The sequence below is a fragment of the Thalassophryne amazonica genome, chromosome 16 (genome assembly GCF_902500255.1).
Source record: "Thalassophryne amazonica chromosome 16, fThaAma1.1, whole genome shotgun sequence".
NCBI lineage: Eukaryota > Metazoa > Chordata > Actinopteri > Batrachoidiformes > Batrachoididae > Thalassophryne > Thalassophryne amazonica.
The window spans coordinates 64,361,019-64,373,535 of NC_047118.1; the positions used below are offsets into that span (position 1 = coordinate 64,361,019).

At 42.8% G+C, this 12,517-nt stretch overlaps 1 protein-coding gene across 1 annotated transcript in view; it reads right to left on the reverse strand.

Annotated features, from left to right (window-relative positions):
- LOC117528620 (axin-2-like) overlaps positions 1-12,517 on the reverse strand; it is a 510,972-nt gene that overhangs the window by 14,368 nt on the left and 484,087 nt on the right. Inside the window, exons 4-9 of the mRNA XM_034191242.1 lie at positions 7,330-7,432; positions 5,100-5,240; positions 4,478-5,010; positions 4,198-4,374; positions 3,834-4,049; positions 1,572-1,706 (exon numbers count right to left, since the gene is read on the reverse strand). Of these exons, the coding sequence (XP_034047133.1) occupies positions 1,572-1,706; positions 3,834-4,049; positions 4,198-4,374; positions 4,478-5,010; positions 5,100-5,240; positions 7,330-7,432 (1,305 nt within the window). The remainder of the gene's footprint in view (positions 1-1,571; positions 1,707-3,833; positions 4,050-4,197; positions 4,375-4,477; positions 5,011-5,099; positions 5,241-7,329; positions 7,433-12,517) is intronic.

Below are 12,517 nucleotides of genomic sequence, written 5' to 3' on the forward strand. Positions count from 1 at the left end.
TGTAACCAGGTTTCTGTAAGGCAGAATAAATCAATATGTTGATCAATTATTATATCATTTACCAACAGGGACTTAGAAGAGAGAGACCTAATGTTTAATAGACCACATTTAACTGTTTTAGTCTGTGGTGCAGTTGAAGGTGCTATATTATTTTTTATTTTTGAATTTTTATGCTTAAATAGATTTTTGCTGGTTATTGGTAGTCTGGGAGCAGGCACCGTCTCTACGGGGATGGGGTAATGAGGGGATGGCAGGGGGAGAGAAGCTGCAGAGAGGTGTGTAAGACTACAACTCTGCTTCCTGGTCCCAACCCTGGATAGTCACAGTTTGGAGGATTTAAGAAAATTGGCCAGATTTCTAGAAATGAGAGCTGCTCCATCCAAAGTGGGATGGATGCCATCTCTCCTAACAAGACCAGGTTTTCCCCAGAAGCTTTGCCAATTATCTATGAAGCCCACCTCATTTTTTGGACACCACTCAGACAGACAGCAATTCAAGGAGAACATGCGGCTAAACATGTCACTCCCGGTCTGATTGGGGAGGGGCCCAGAGAAAACTACAGAGTCCGACATTGTTTTTGCAAAGTTACACACCGATTTAATGTTAATTTTAGTGACCTCCGATTGGCGTAACCGGGTGTCATTACTGCCGACGTGAATTACAATCTTACCAAATTTACGCTTAGCCTTAGCCAGCAGTTTCAAATTTCCTTCAATGTCGCCTGCTCTGGCCCCCGGAAGACAATTGACTATGGTTGCTGGTGTCGCTAACTTCACATTTCGCAAAACAGAGTCGCCAATAACCAGAGTTTGATCCTCGGCGGGTGTGTCGTCGAGTGGGGAAAAACGGTTAGAGATGTGAACGGGTTGGCGGTGTACACGGGGCTTCTGTTTAGGGCTACGCTTCCTCCTCACAGTCACCCAGTCAGCCTGCTTTCCCGGCTGCTCGGGATCTGCCAGGGGGTAACTAACGGCGGCTAAGCTACCTTGGTCCGCACCGACTACAGGGGCCTGGCTAGCTGTAGAATTTTCCACGGTGCGGAGCCGAGTCTCCAATTCGCCCAGCCTGGCCTCCAAAGCTACGAATAAGCTACACTTATTACAAGTACCGTTACTGCTAAAGGAGGCCGAGGAATAACTAAACATTTCACACCCAGAGCAGAAAAGTGCGGGAGAGACAGGAGAAGCCGCCATGCTAAATCGGCTAAGAGCTAGTAGCTACGCTAAGCTAGCGGATTCCTAAAAACATGCAAAGTGAATAATGTGTAAATAATTTAGAGGTGATTCAGCAGAAGGAGTGCTTTAGTTAAGGCACGTAAAGATTACACTGGGAAACAAATCGTAATCTAGATAACTAGATCAATCTAACTGCGCAGATTAAACAGCTAACAGATACAGAAAAACACCGCTGTGCTCCGGAACAGGAAGTGATACAATACCGCAGTGAGAGCCAACCACCAGTAGAGGTGCTGGCGACATGTTTAGTAGTTTAAAGGGTGGAAGTACACTGAAAGATGCAGGCTATGGCTGTGAGGAGGAGGAAGAGGAGCAGAGACCCTAGAGGCATCGTACTGTTCTGATTGGAGAGCGGGGCCGGCTGTGAAGAGGCCAACAGGGCTGGGATTGACTGGAGGCAGAGGGACGGAACCTCCACCCTGGACAGGCACTAGGTGGCTCTTCTCTCTGTGAAGATTGGACAAAGAATGTCTGCAGAGAAAGAGAGAAATGATAGGAAGGTCAGGATGACAAGAGACATCAGACATCTAGGCCTTGGCATGTCAATACTACCTAGAGTGGCAGACCTTACCACCTAGGTAGGTAGTATTTCAGTAATGTTCCTGCTATGGCAGAAGCATTTCTCTGATCGAATGAGTTAGGATAAATGAAAAGATACAAATTCCATTCACGTCTCCCCCTCACCTAGTCTCATATGTGCAGCATCATAGGAGTGAGCAGGCACACGAAGCTCAGCATTCAGCACACAGTACAAATGTTTTAAAAGCACATTATCACACTGCTTCACATAAAATATGCAACACCCCTCTATTTTAATCACACACATCACCAGCAGTGTGTTTGCTGTTTCAGAGCGCAGTGCCAATGCAAAAATAACAGGCAGCAAAAATACAAGTATCGGCTCATAACTCTGGATCGGCAGACACTCAATATTATATATATATTTGGGTTATTTCGTCTTATTTGATCTACTTGCCACGCAGCAAGTAGATATGACCCCCAATTTGCTCAGCACTGTGAGTGACATCCAGAACCTAAGCATGGAGTCCTGTAGGGCTCTGAGAAGGACGAGCCTGCCTGCACCAACTGTTATACTCATTTATGTTACAGGCTATCATGTTGACCTTATTTGACCGTTACTTTCTAGACCAAGCATAAAATAAAAAGTCACAACTATTCAAATAATTAATCGTAATAATTCATCCATCAATTTGCATCACTTTTTACCAAAATGAAGCAACTGTAACTTTTGATCCATGTACAAACTGAAACTGACCTTTGTCACCATTTTTACTCTTTTTACAGGATCACAGTATGATCGCAGAAAATTCACAAGAGGTATTGTTAAGGGAATCAATAAGGAATCGGATCAATAAGCGGAATCAATATTGGCATCGATATCGATAAAATCTTATCAGTAGCCATCCCTAGTTGTAAAGACGTTGGTAATACAGACACGTCATGATTAGTAGATGTGCAGTTGCCACTTTTGAAACTCAGACAAGAGATAACGGAATCAAGACAGTTTTTCTTTTCTACAAAAGTCAAAGTTACCAATCAGGACCAGAATACTAACTGTCAGAAGGACCATGGTAACTTTTACCCACTCACTTTCCACTGAGGACATAAGCCATTCACGCTGGCTTATGCCTAGGGCTGCAGCTATAGATAAGTACTTCTGCGGTTTTAAACATTAATAGTCCACGGCTCTGCTTAAACAATAGCACAATGTTGCTGTACCAGTTTTGACATTTTGCTGAAATGGTGATGGGATGTGGTTTGTGTTTTGTTTTTTCCCCAACTTGTAAAATTAAAACATTTTTGTTTTTTTGTTTTTTTTTAAGGTTGGTGGACTGGGTCCCTGCATTAATTTTTTTTAATCCCTCTTTCTCTGCAATTCAGCCGATGCATTTCATTTGGAGGTTGAACATGCAAGCCTCACAGTAATTTCTTTTATTATTATTTTATTTAAGTTACAGTCTTTGAGAAGCCTTGTGTGTTGCCCAAAAAAAGCAAAAAATTAAAAAGCGAAACACTCAATGCGAGTCTGAGCAAAACACAGAAGAAAGAGTGGACTTTTGCTGAGAGGATCTTTCAGAAACTGTTTGTCAGTGTGGCCGGGGATGGAGCTGTGACTCGCCGGTGTGAGCAGAGTGCTGTGAGTCCCTCACACCGAGCAGAGAGAGACAGCAGCCGGCCGCCGGGCGAGTCACTCCCCACGTCGAGTGGACCGTGTGTTTTTTAAAATATACAAACACACAGCTTCACTTTAAATGCGCAGTTTCAGATGATCAGTGTGGACCCTCTTTCTCTTAAAAGGCTTTATTTTACTCTGTGTGTCACGATGGAAAGCTGTAGCTTTTGGATTAGCCTTTACACAGTTTATGGGCATGCTCTAGTCTTCTTCTGTTTTTTTCTGGGGATGTTACAGCACCACACACAGGCCTGGAATATGTACTACAATGTTAAATGAAGCTTCGAGGCACAGAATTTGCCTCAAACATTTTTTGTAATTGAATTATTTGAGTTACTCAACTAATTGTTTCAGCCCAACTAATGCCCTCATTAAAATCTTTCTGTACACAAACTAACACGTACCTTTGCTTTGTGGTTTTGGTGGAGACCTCCTCCAGTCTGCGGCAGGCCTCTTCCAGTGTTCCCAGAGTGTTGGGAGGCGGCAGTGGAGGCATTGCAGGGTCCTGGACGAAGGGATGGGCCGGCTGATGGCTGCGTAGGTGGCCACAACTTCCACCACCGCCCCACGTGTGCGTCTGAGTGGATGATGCGCCAAAGGATTTCTTGGTAGTCTGTGCACTGCAAAAAAAAAAGAAAAAGAAAAAAAAAAAAAAAAAAACTTTCACCCACCAAGTACATACAAAATATAATGGCAGAAAGCAAAGAGAACTACAGGTGTGTTACATGTTTAACAAATCCTGTAAAGTCCTGAAGAATTCACGCTAACCTGTGAGGCTTGTGTTTTCCCTGTCGTTCACTTTCCAGAATCCACTGCCAGACATTCTGTGAGGGGTTGGTGGTGTCGCTGGGCAGCTGCAGGGGCCCACAATCATCTATGCACGTCTCTGCTACACCATCCTCAGCCCCGGACCGGCACACACGCCTGGACAGAGAGCTGGAGCGTCTGGGTGGGGAGAAAAAGGGAGCGATGTTAGTCTGATTCTTTTAATTAACTAATTAAGAGATTATAATGTTAAGACAGTTAATGTGACATGCAGGGAACTGACCCCATGCTGAGGTCTGCTGATGCGGCTCCACACATCTCCCTCCCCAAACTGCGGCTCCGCTGGTTAGGTGGACACGGCTGACAGTCACCACTGCTGGAGCACAGGCCATGCACCCTGAGTGCTGCCTCCCTTTCAATCTGCTCCTTAGTCTTGGGACTGGCATGATGGTGGATGTAGTGGTGATGGATATGCTTTGTGCTGTGACGGCTAACCATGGCCCTGCTGGGGCCCAAAGCCAGCATGAAGCTTGCTTGATCGGGACCGGAAGCTGATGAACTGGAGGGCCCTGTCCTCACCAAGGCCTTGATTCCAAAGCTGGTCTGGGCAAATGGCCTTTGCTCTGGGGAACGGGAGCGAGGTGACTGGCGGAAAACAGCAGGAGACTGGCAGCCGGGAGTCTTGAGGACCCGAGAGAGGTGCTCATCCAAAATAGCTTGAGGATCCTCATCAGAGGAGCCAGGGAGGAAGGTCAAAGGGTGGGGTGAAAGCTGGGGGGCACTTCCCATCATCTCTGCATCATCTCTCTCCTCCTCCTGCACAAAAATAAAAGCAACACCACCTCAGTAATCAAGGAACACTGCTACATTTTCCCTGTAAATACCAATCACAAAGAGGTGTATACCTCCTGGATCTGCTGTAACCTCTCCTCCAGTGAGCTGATGGTGTCCTGCTCTCTCTTCAGGCTTTCCAAACGAGAAATAAGCTGGGCTGCAAACTCTGCTGGCTCCATTGGTGCCATCTCTTTGGGAGGACGACGGGTGCGCTGCAGGTGGAAAGAGATCAATTAGCAGGTGTAACACACCGGCCAACAGTCTTCTGCACAAAGCCAATGCCCTCTCCTATCGTCTCAATAACAACAGTATTGTATTTTCCTATCTTTTTCTGGAAGTGGAACTTTTTAACACAGCATTTGCCTGGGGGTGGGTTTAACCACAGAAACCAGCTCAGTGTAGCAAACATGCACACCACAGCATGTACTGTTACTTAACACAAGGACTTTTTAATTCCAAAAACAAACAAGATGGATGTTATTTGAAACATAATGGATGTTATTTGATGCAGATGGACAGATTGTTGACTCACAGCATTAGTAATACACTAAAAACACGAGTCCATTTAATTTTTTCACTACCTCTTTAATTTGGGATTTTTGTGTTTTGTTGTAGTGTACTTTATTATTGGAGTTCATTTTGTTGAGTGTTGATTCCTGGGAAAGCCTTATAAGGAACGTACGAACTAGAAAATAAGTCCCAGGACCTACAAAACTAGCCAAAACAACAACAAAAACCAAACTGCAACTTAATACTCCAGAATATATGGTGCTCCTCTTTACCACCTATCTACGCACTGTTCTCCACCTCCAGGGCACTTAAAGCCACCTAGGATTATGGGGTTTGTTGGCCTGGTGTCCGGTCACATTGAAAAAGTCTTTGGCTGGTTCCCTCTGTCACAGTCAGCGGGCTTCTTCAAAGTTAGCTCACTTCAAAGCCTTCTTCGTCAAATATCAAACGCTCGGGTGGAAGGGGTGGGGTGGTGGAGGGATAAATGATGGCACGCAGTAGCTTTACATCTAGGAATAAAAGCACCATATCGACAGGGGGTGGAACACCAGAACTCCGGGGAGGAAGGGATGAGGGATTAAAAAAAATTGGGAGAAGTTGAGATGAAGCGATGCGTGCTAGCAGGAGGTGAGGAAGAGAGTGAGTAAAGGAGATAAAATTGTCAAAAACAATGGGAGATCACAAAGGTTAGGGTAATTTATTCCCCTCTTTTCACACATTGGCCACCTTTGAGGTGCAGTATAGTGACAGTAGAGAATCTTAAATTATTTGCATTTTAGCAGTGGGGCTTTTTTGATATTTCTTCCTCTTTTCTGTTTTTCCGATCTCTTTGTAGTTGAGATGAAGGGGAGAAAACAGTGGAGAGAAGGAAAAAAAGGCACTGTCTGATGGAGCCTGGGGCTGGTGCACCAGGGGAACGGCATCCATCGCCAAATATCAGACAAGAAACAAAAACAAGAATAAAAGTGAAAATAACGGGGAGAGAAGAGACGGCGGAGTGGCAACAACCAATCGGTGACTCTTCTCTCAATTTGAGATGCTAAGAAATGAGGTTACGATAACTTCTCCACACGCATATTTCCATCCTCCTCTTAACCTAAAGCATCTCCTAAAAGTCTTCAGATACCAGTTCCCCTCTGACCCAGTCAGATGACACGCTCAAACTCTTGTAAGGGTGGGGGGGTGGCAGAGTGTGTGTGTTTTGGGAGGTGGCATCTATGTGTGTGTGTGTGGGGGGGGGGTGCAGCTCTGTTGGAAGTTGTCACTTCCCTGCGTGTTTGCTCAATTCATCCCTGGATCAAAGCACTGCGTGTGCACGCATGTGCATGTGAATATGTCTGAGTGTCTTTGTGTTTTTGTTGGGGAACTAGGCTGATTTCAGAGCCCCCGGGACAAAGCGGCAGATCTTCCTCATCTCTCCGTAGTCTCTATATTTACAGCATCGGTAGGAAAGCAAAACTGTGGTGTTTTCCGAGCGATAAACAGCTTAGACCCCCCCCCCCAAAAAAAACCTCCAGCCGACTTCAAGGAACCCTAATGGAGGTGTAGGTGACACCAAAGGTAGCACGAGGGCTTGTGTGTGTGTGTGTGTGTGGGAGGCTGGGTCTTTGACGTTACTCTTCGGATCTTTGTGGGTGTTGTTGAATTGAGAATGCAGTTTGCGCGCTGCTATTCATAGAACCAAGAGACACCCAGAACAGAGGGTGGTATGGAAATTACACTGTGGGACCCAGGTTCAAAAAAATTTCTGAGCATGCGCATGTTCTGTTACGTGCACGGCTGTGTACTTACAGGGAAAGCAGGCAGAGAGACCTGGCTGTTCATTCTTATGTTGCGCTGCATCTCCCTCTGCAGCTGTTTCTTGGAGCCCAGTTTGTATGGAGGGATGGCATCTCTGAGAAGACACACACAGAGCAGAACTGTCAATAAAGACCAAACCGTTACTCAGGAAGACGCCTGATGGACCACAGTCACACTAGGACCAACGAAATGTTATTATTGAGAATAGAAGCTTGATGGTACTGTCTCCAACTACGGCCTTTATCTCACTGGTAACCAAATCCTAGTTACCTATGTCAAGCAGGATTTATGTTTTGTTGCTGTTAATTTGCTTGTTTGTCTGTAAAAAGGACAAAAATGGATTTCAGTGACATTTGGCAGAGAGGGAGGTCTTATGATCCCGATTCTGCCTTTGATTCTTGATATTTGAATCTAATTCATTTTAGCATATAAACAGTAATCTTTGATTTTCAAAATGACCCTGATTCCTTTCATCCCAATGATCTTGATACAAAAAGACTGACCATGATTCTTTTGACCTAGTAATCAGTAAACTTTAGCTTTTGAACTCTAATCAGAATTCCTTTGTGCCTAGAATCAGGATTCATTGGGGGTTTTTGTAATTCTGATTGTGATACCTTTAATGATTCTTTTTAAACTCTGATCCTGAGTCCTTTCATTTTCTCATCAGGAATCTTTTTAATCGCTGATCCTAATTCCATTAATCCAGTAATCAGTGATCTTTGACTCAAAATTTATTTGATCCTATAATTAAGAATCTATGGTTCTTGAACTCTAATCCTAATTCCTTTGATCTTATAAGCAGGAATCTTTTTTCTTTGATCCAATTCATTTGATCCTCTAATTCTGAATATTTGTGATTTCTAAACCTGATTTTAAGTCCTTTACTCTGGTAATCAGGAATCTTTGTTTTTTTTCCCCCCTTAACTTTGATATTGAATCATTTGACACTACAATCAGGAATCTTTGATTTTTTCAAAACTTTGAACTCTATTCCTTTGACACTGTAATCAGGAATCTTTGGCACCTGAACTGTGATGCCAATTCCTTTGGTCCTGTAATGGAGATCCAGGTTTAACAAAAAAAGATCAAAGATCTTTTGAAGTGTCCTGCAGACAAGCAAAAAATAAAATAAAAATCAGTTGGCTCATACAAACAGCAACAAAAACATAACCTTCTTCACATCAACAAGGCTATGATTTCAAAAATCAGGATCTAAATTCAGTGATGATGATCAAATGTCAGGAAAATGTTGAAAGACAATTGATAAGGATCAAAGAAATTAAAAAGTCATCATACACCATGTAAGAAGAGGACTGTTGGACCTTGGCAGAGGAATGTCCTTTCTTGAATGCCATGCTAGTATACAAATGTCACCACAGCCAATTTGTATTATTCAGAACAAACAGGAATGTTACATATTTGCTGCCACGGAATACATTATATGTTCACAAAATAGACCAACAAGCTCATGTTTAAGGCAGATATGTGCGAGTTAGCATGTTACGCCACTGTAGGGCAGCTAATACATGGATAAAAATTTTAATTAAAACAGAATATTTGATCCATGCTGTTAAATTTCTTCCACAAAAGTGCAACTCTCACGAGTCTGTTTTTGGAACAGTTTATATTTTGGTAAAGCAGGATTTTATAAAGATGGCTCATGTGACACACTTAGCTGCCTACATTTTGGACATCAGCTATTTCAACAAAGTTCTGAAGCAGTGAGACATTTTGAGATTAAACATAGACAGGAAGTCAAAGTCCACCCATGCTGAACTGAATTCAAAATATCCACACACATTACACAATTAAATATTCAAGTTATTACATTAACTGGAGAAGAAAACATGCAGCTGAATCATGATTTCCAGGCTTTGTGTATGTTGTGGAGCAGAACTGATCTTGTGGATCTGAATAAATTGGAAGAAGAATTTGTTTCGTATACAAATGGCATTTACTGTCAGGTTTTCCTTTTCTGCAGAAATGGACACCCTGCTGGCCATTTCCTGTCAACGCACTCTGCAAGCTGCGTTAGCATCAGTACTGTCCTAGCATTAGCTTCTCATTAGTCTAATACACCCAACAAAGGTGCTGGTAAAGACTATCAGAGGGTGGAATGGGGAAGAGTTGACTCTGTAAATCAGGTTTTCTGGAGACCCATCCTATAACCAAGAAACACTTTTCCACTTTTGCTTTGAAATGCCACAGTCATGTGCATAAGCAAAAAAGAAACCAAAAAAACCCAATCTTCATTTGGCAAGCTCCGCCGCAGCCAGCCTCTGATCTCCACACATCAAAAGGCTGGTTTGTAAGATAAGGTAATGTTTGAAGTCTGCGCAGCTGCATTCCCCAGCGTCCAAGCAAATCCATAAATAAGATATAAGCAAAAAAAATGATTAATATATATATATATATCCCTCTGCGAGTCTTTCTCTCTTCCCACCAAACCAACTCTCTCCCCTGTTGTTTTTATCCCCTTTTCTTTTCTTTTTCTGTTAATGAGAATCAAATATTTATAGGTCATTTTATCTGACCTAAAGACAGGTAGATATTCTGATCAAGGCCAGAGAAGGCAGGAAATGAGACTGGGTGGTGCGCCCTACGGCCAGAACAAAGTACAGCAGAGTTGGATTATATTGGCCCCGGACTCTTTGAGGCAGAGATGACTGGAGATATGAGTGAGCAGACGAATCTCTGTTGTAAAAAACTCTTTATAGCAGCCATATTCGCACTGATAGCTCAGCCGAGTGATTACACCTCGGCTTTGTCTTGGTTAAATAAGACCACCCCCCCAAAAGAAAGCCAAGGTTTGACTAGTTCTCAGAATGCAAAAACTTTCCTATTTTACAGCACTCTGAATGTATTTTAAACCGGGTAATTACTTTAAGTACTCAGCTCTAAACCATGTGATCAATTATCTTAAACTGGTTGCGGTCTGGTTAAAGCTACAGTATGTAGAATTTTGTGCCATCTTGTGGTGACGCTGCACACAGCATTATGCATAATTTTGTTTCCCTGCACATTTTTGCTTCTATGATGGGGGGTGGGGTGGGGGTGGGGGGGTATTCATGCTCCCTTGCCTTCTGTTGTAATAAGCAACTATATTTCAAATGAGGGTTCTCAGACTTGCTAGCCTGCATTAGCAACCAGTAGACGTGCAGTAGACTTGAGGAGCAACCAGATTCCTCTCCTTTTTTCTTCAGTCTTTAGACCACGCTGCAAAATGTGAAAGTCAGAATAAGCATGTTCCCTCTGGGTTATTGTTTCAACATGGAGGTGCAACGTGGTGTCCTCCATGAAGGGACTCGCTCCCATGTATCAAATCAAATCAAATCAATTTTATTCATATAGCGCCAAATCACAACAAACAGTTGCCCCAAGGCGCTTTATATTGTAAGGCAAAGCCATACAATAATTACGGAAAAACCCCAACGGTCAAAACGACCCCCTGTGAGCAAGCACTGCACTTGGCGACAGTGGGAAGGAAAAACTCCCTTTTAACAGGAAGAAACCTCCAGCAGAACCAGGCTCAGGGAGGGGCAGTCTTCTGCTGGGACTGGATGGGGCTGAGGGAGAGAACCAGGAAAAAGACATGCTGTGGAGGGGAGCAGAGATCAATCACCAATGATTCAATGCAGAGTGGTGCATACAGAGCAAAAAGAGAAAGAAACACTCAGTGCATCATGGGAACCCCCCAGCAGTCTAAGTCTAAAGCAGCATAACTAAGGGATGGTTCAGGGTCACCTGATCCAGCCCTAACTATAAGCTTTAGCAAAAAGGAAAGTTTTAAGCCTAATCTTAAAAGTAGAGAGGGTGTCTGTCTCCCTGATCTGAATTGGGAGCTGGTTCCACAGGAGGGGAGCCTGAAAGCTGAAGGCTCTACCTCCCATTCTACTCTTAAAAACCCTAGGAACTACAAGTAAGCCTGCAGTCTGACAGCGAAGGGCTCTATTGGGGTGATATGGTACTATGAGGTCCCTAAGATAAGATGGGACCTGATTATTCAAAACCTTATAAGTAAGAAGAAGAATTTTAAATTCTATTCTAGAATTAACAAGAAGCCAATGAAGAGAGGCCAATATGGGTGAGATATGCTCTCTCCTTCTAGTCCCCGTCAGTACTCTAGCTGCAGCATTTTGAATTAACTGAAGGCTTTTCAGGGAACTTTTAGGACAACCTGATAATAATGAATTACAATAGTCCAGCCTAGATGAAATAAATGCATGAATTAGTTTTTCAGCATCACTCTGAGACAAGACCTTTCTAATTTTAGAGATATTGCGCAAATGCAAAAAAGCAGTCCTACATATTTGCTTAATATGCGCATTGAGTGACATATCCTGATCAAAAATGACTCCAAGATTTCTCACAGTATTACTAGAGGTCAGGGTAATGCCATCCAGAGTAAGGATATGGTTAGACACCATGTTTCTAAGATTTGTGGGGCCAAGTACAATAACTTCAGTTTTATCTGAGTTTAAAAGCAGGAAAATAGAGGTCATCCATGTCTTTATGTCTGTAAGACAATCCTGCAGTTTAGCTAATTGGTGTGTGTCCTCTGGCTTCATGGATAGATAAAGCTGGGTATCATCTGCGTAACAATGAAAATTTAAGTTTAAATTTAATTTAATTTATCTACATTTATTTAATGTAGATAAGAACAGCTCATCCTAAGCTTGCGGAAACATACTGATTACTTTTTTCTTGCTGGTAAATGCTCGAAGGAGCAAATGATCCTGAATATTAAACTCCATTTCTCCTAATAAACTCCCCAAAATTCTACACATTGTACTTTTAAATCTGAGATAACATAGATTTAAGCAGAAATGTAACAGCTGGTTTCTAACATTTCACAGACTAAACCTTGAATGGCCCAAACTTATAAGATAACTGACTGCACTTTATTCAAAACTTTCTTCTTGAACCTGCTCTTCATATCATCCTCTTTTAATTGACAGCATTTTATCCTCATCCTCTCATGATTGCGATGTTTTTATTTATTTATTTTAAATGACCTCTCAACTGCAGTGCCTTCACAGACCACCGGGGCCCATGCTTTTGGAATCAATGGTCAAGTTGACCTTACCCTTATGCTTTGAGGTGACTCATGTTATAATTTGCCTCTATATAAACACATTAAACTAAGCTATTTGTGTCTTGTACAAGTCGGGTGGAT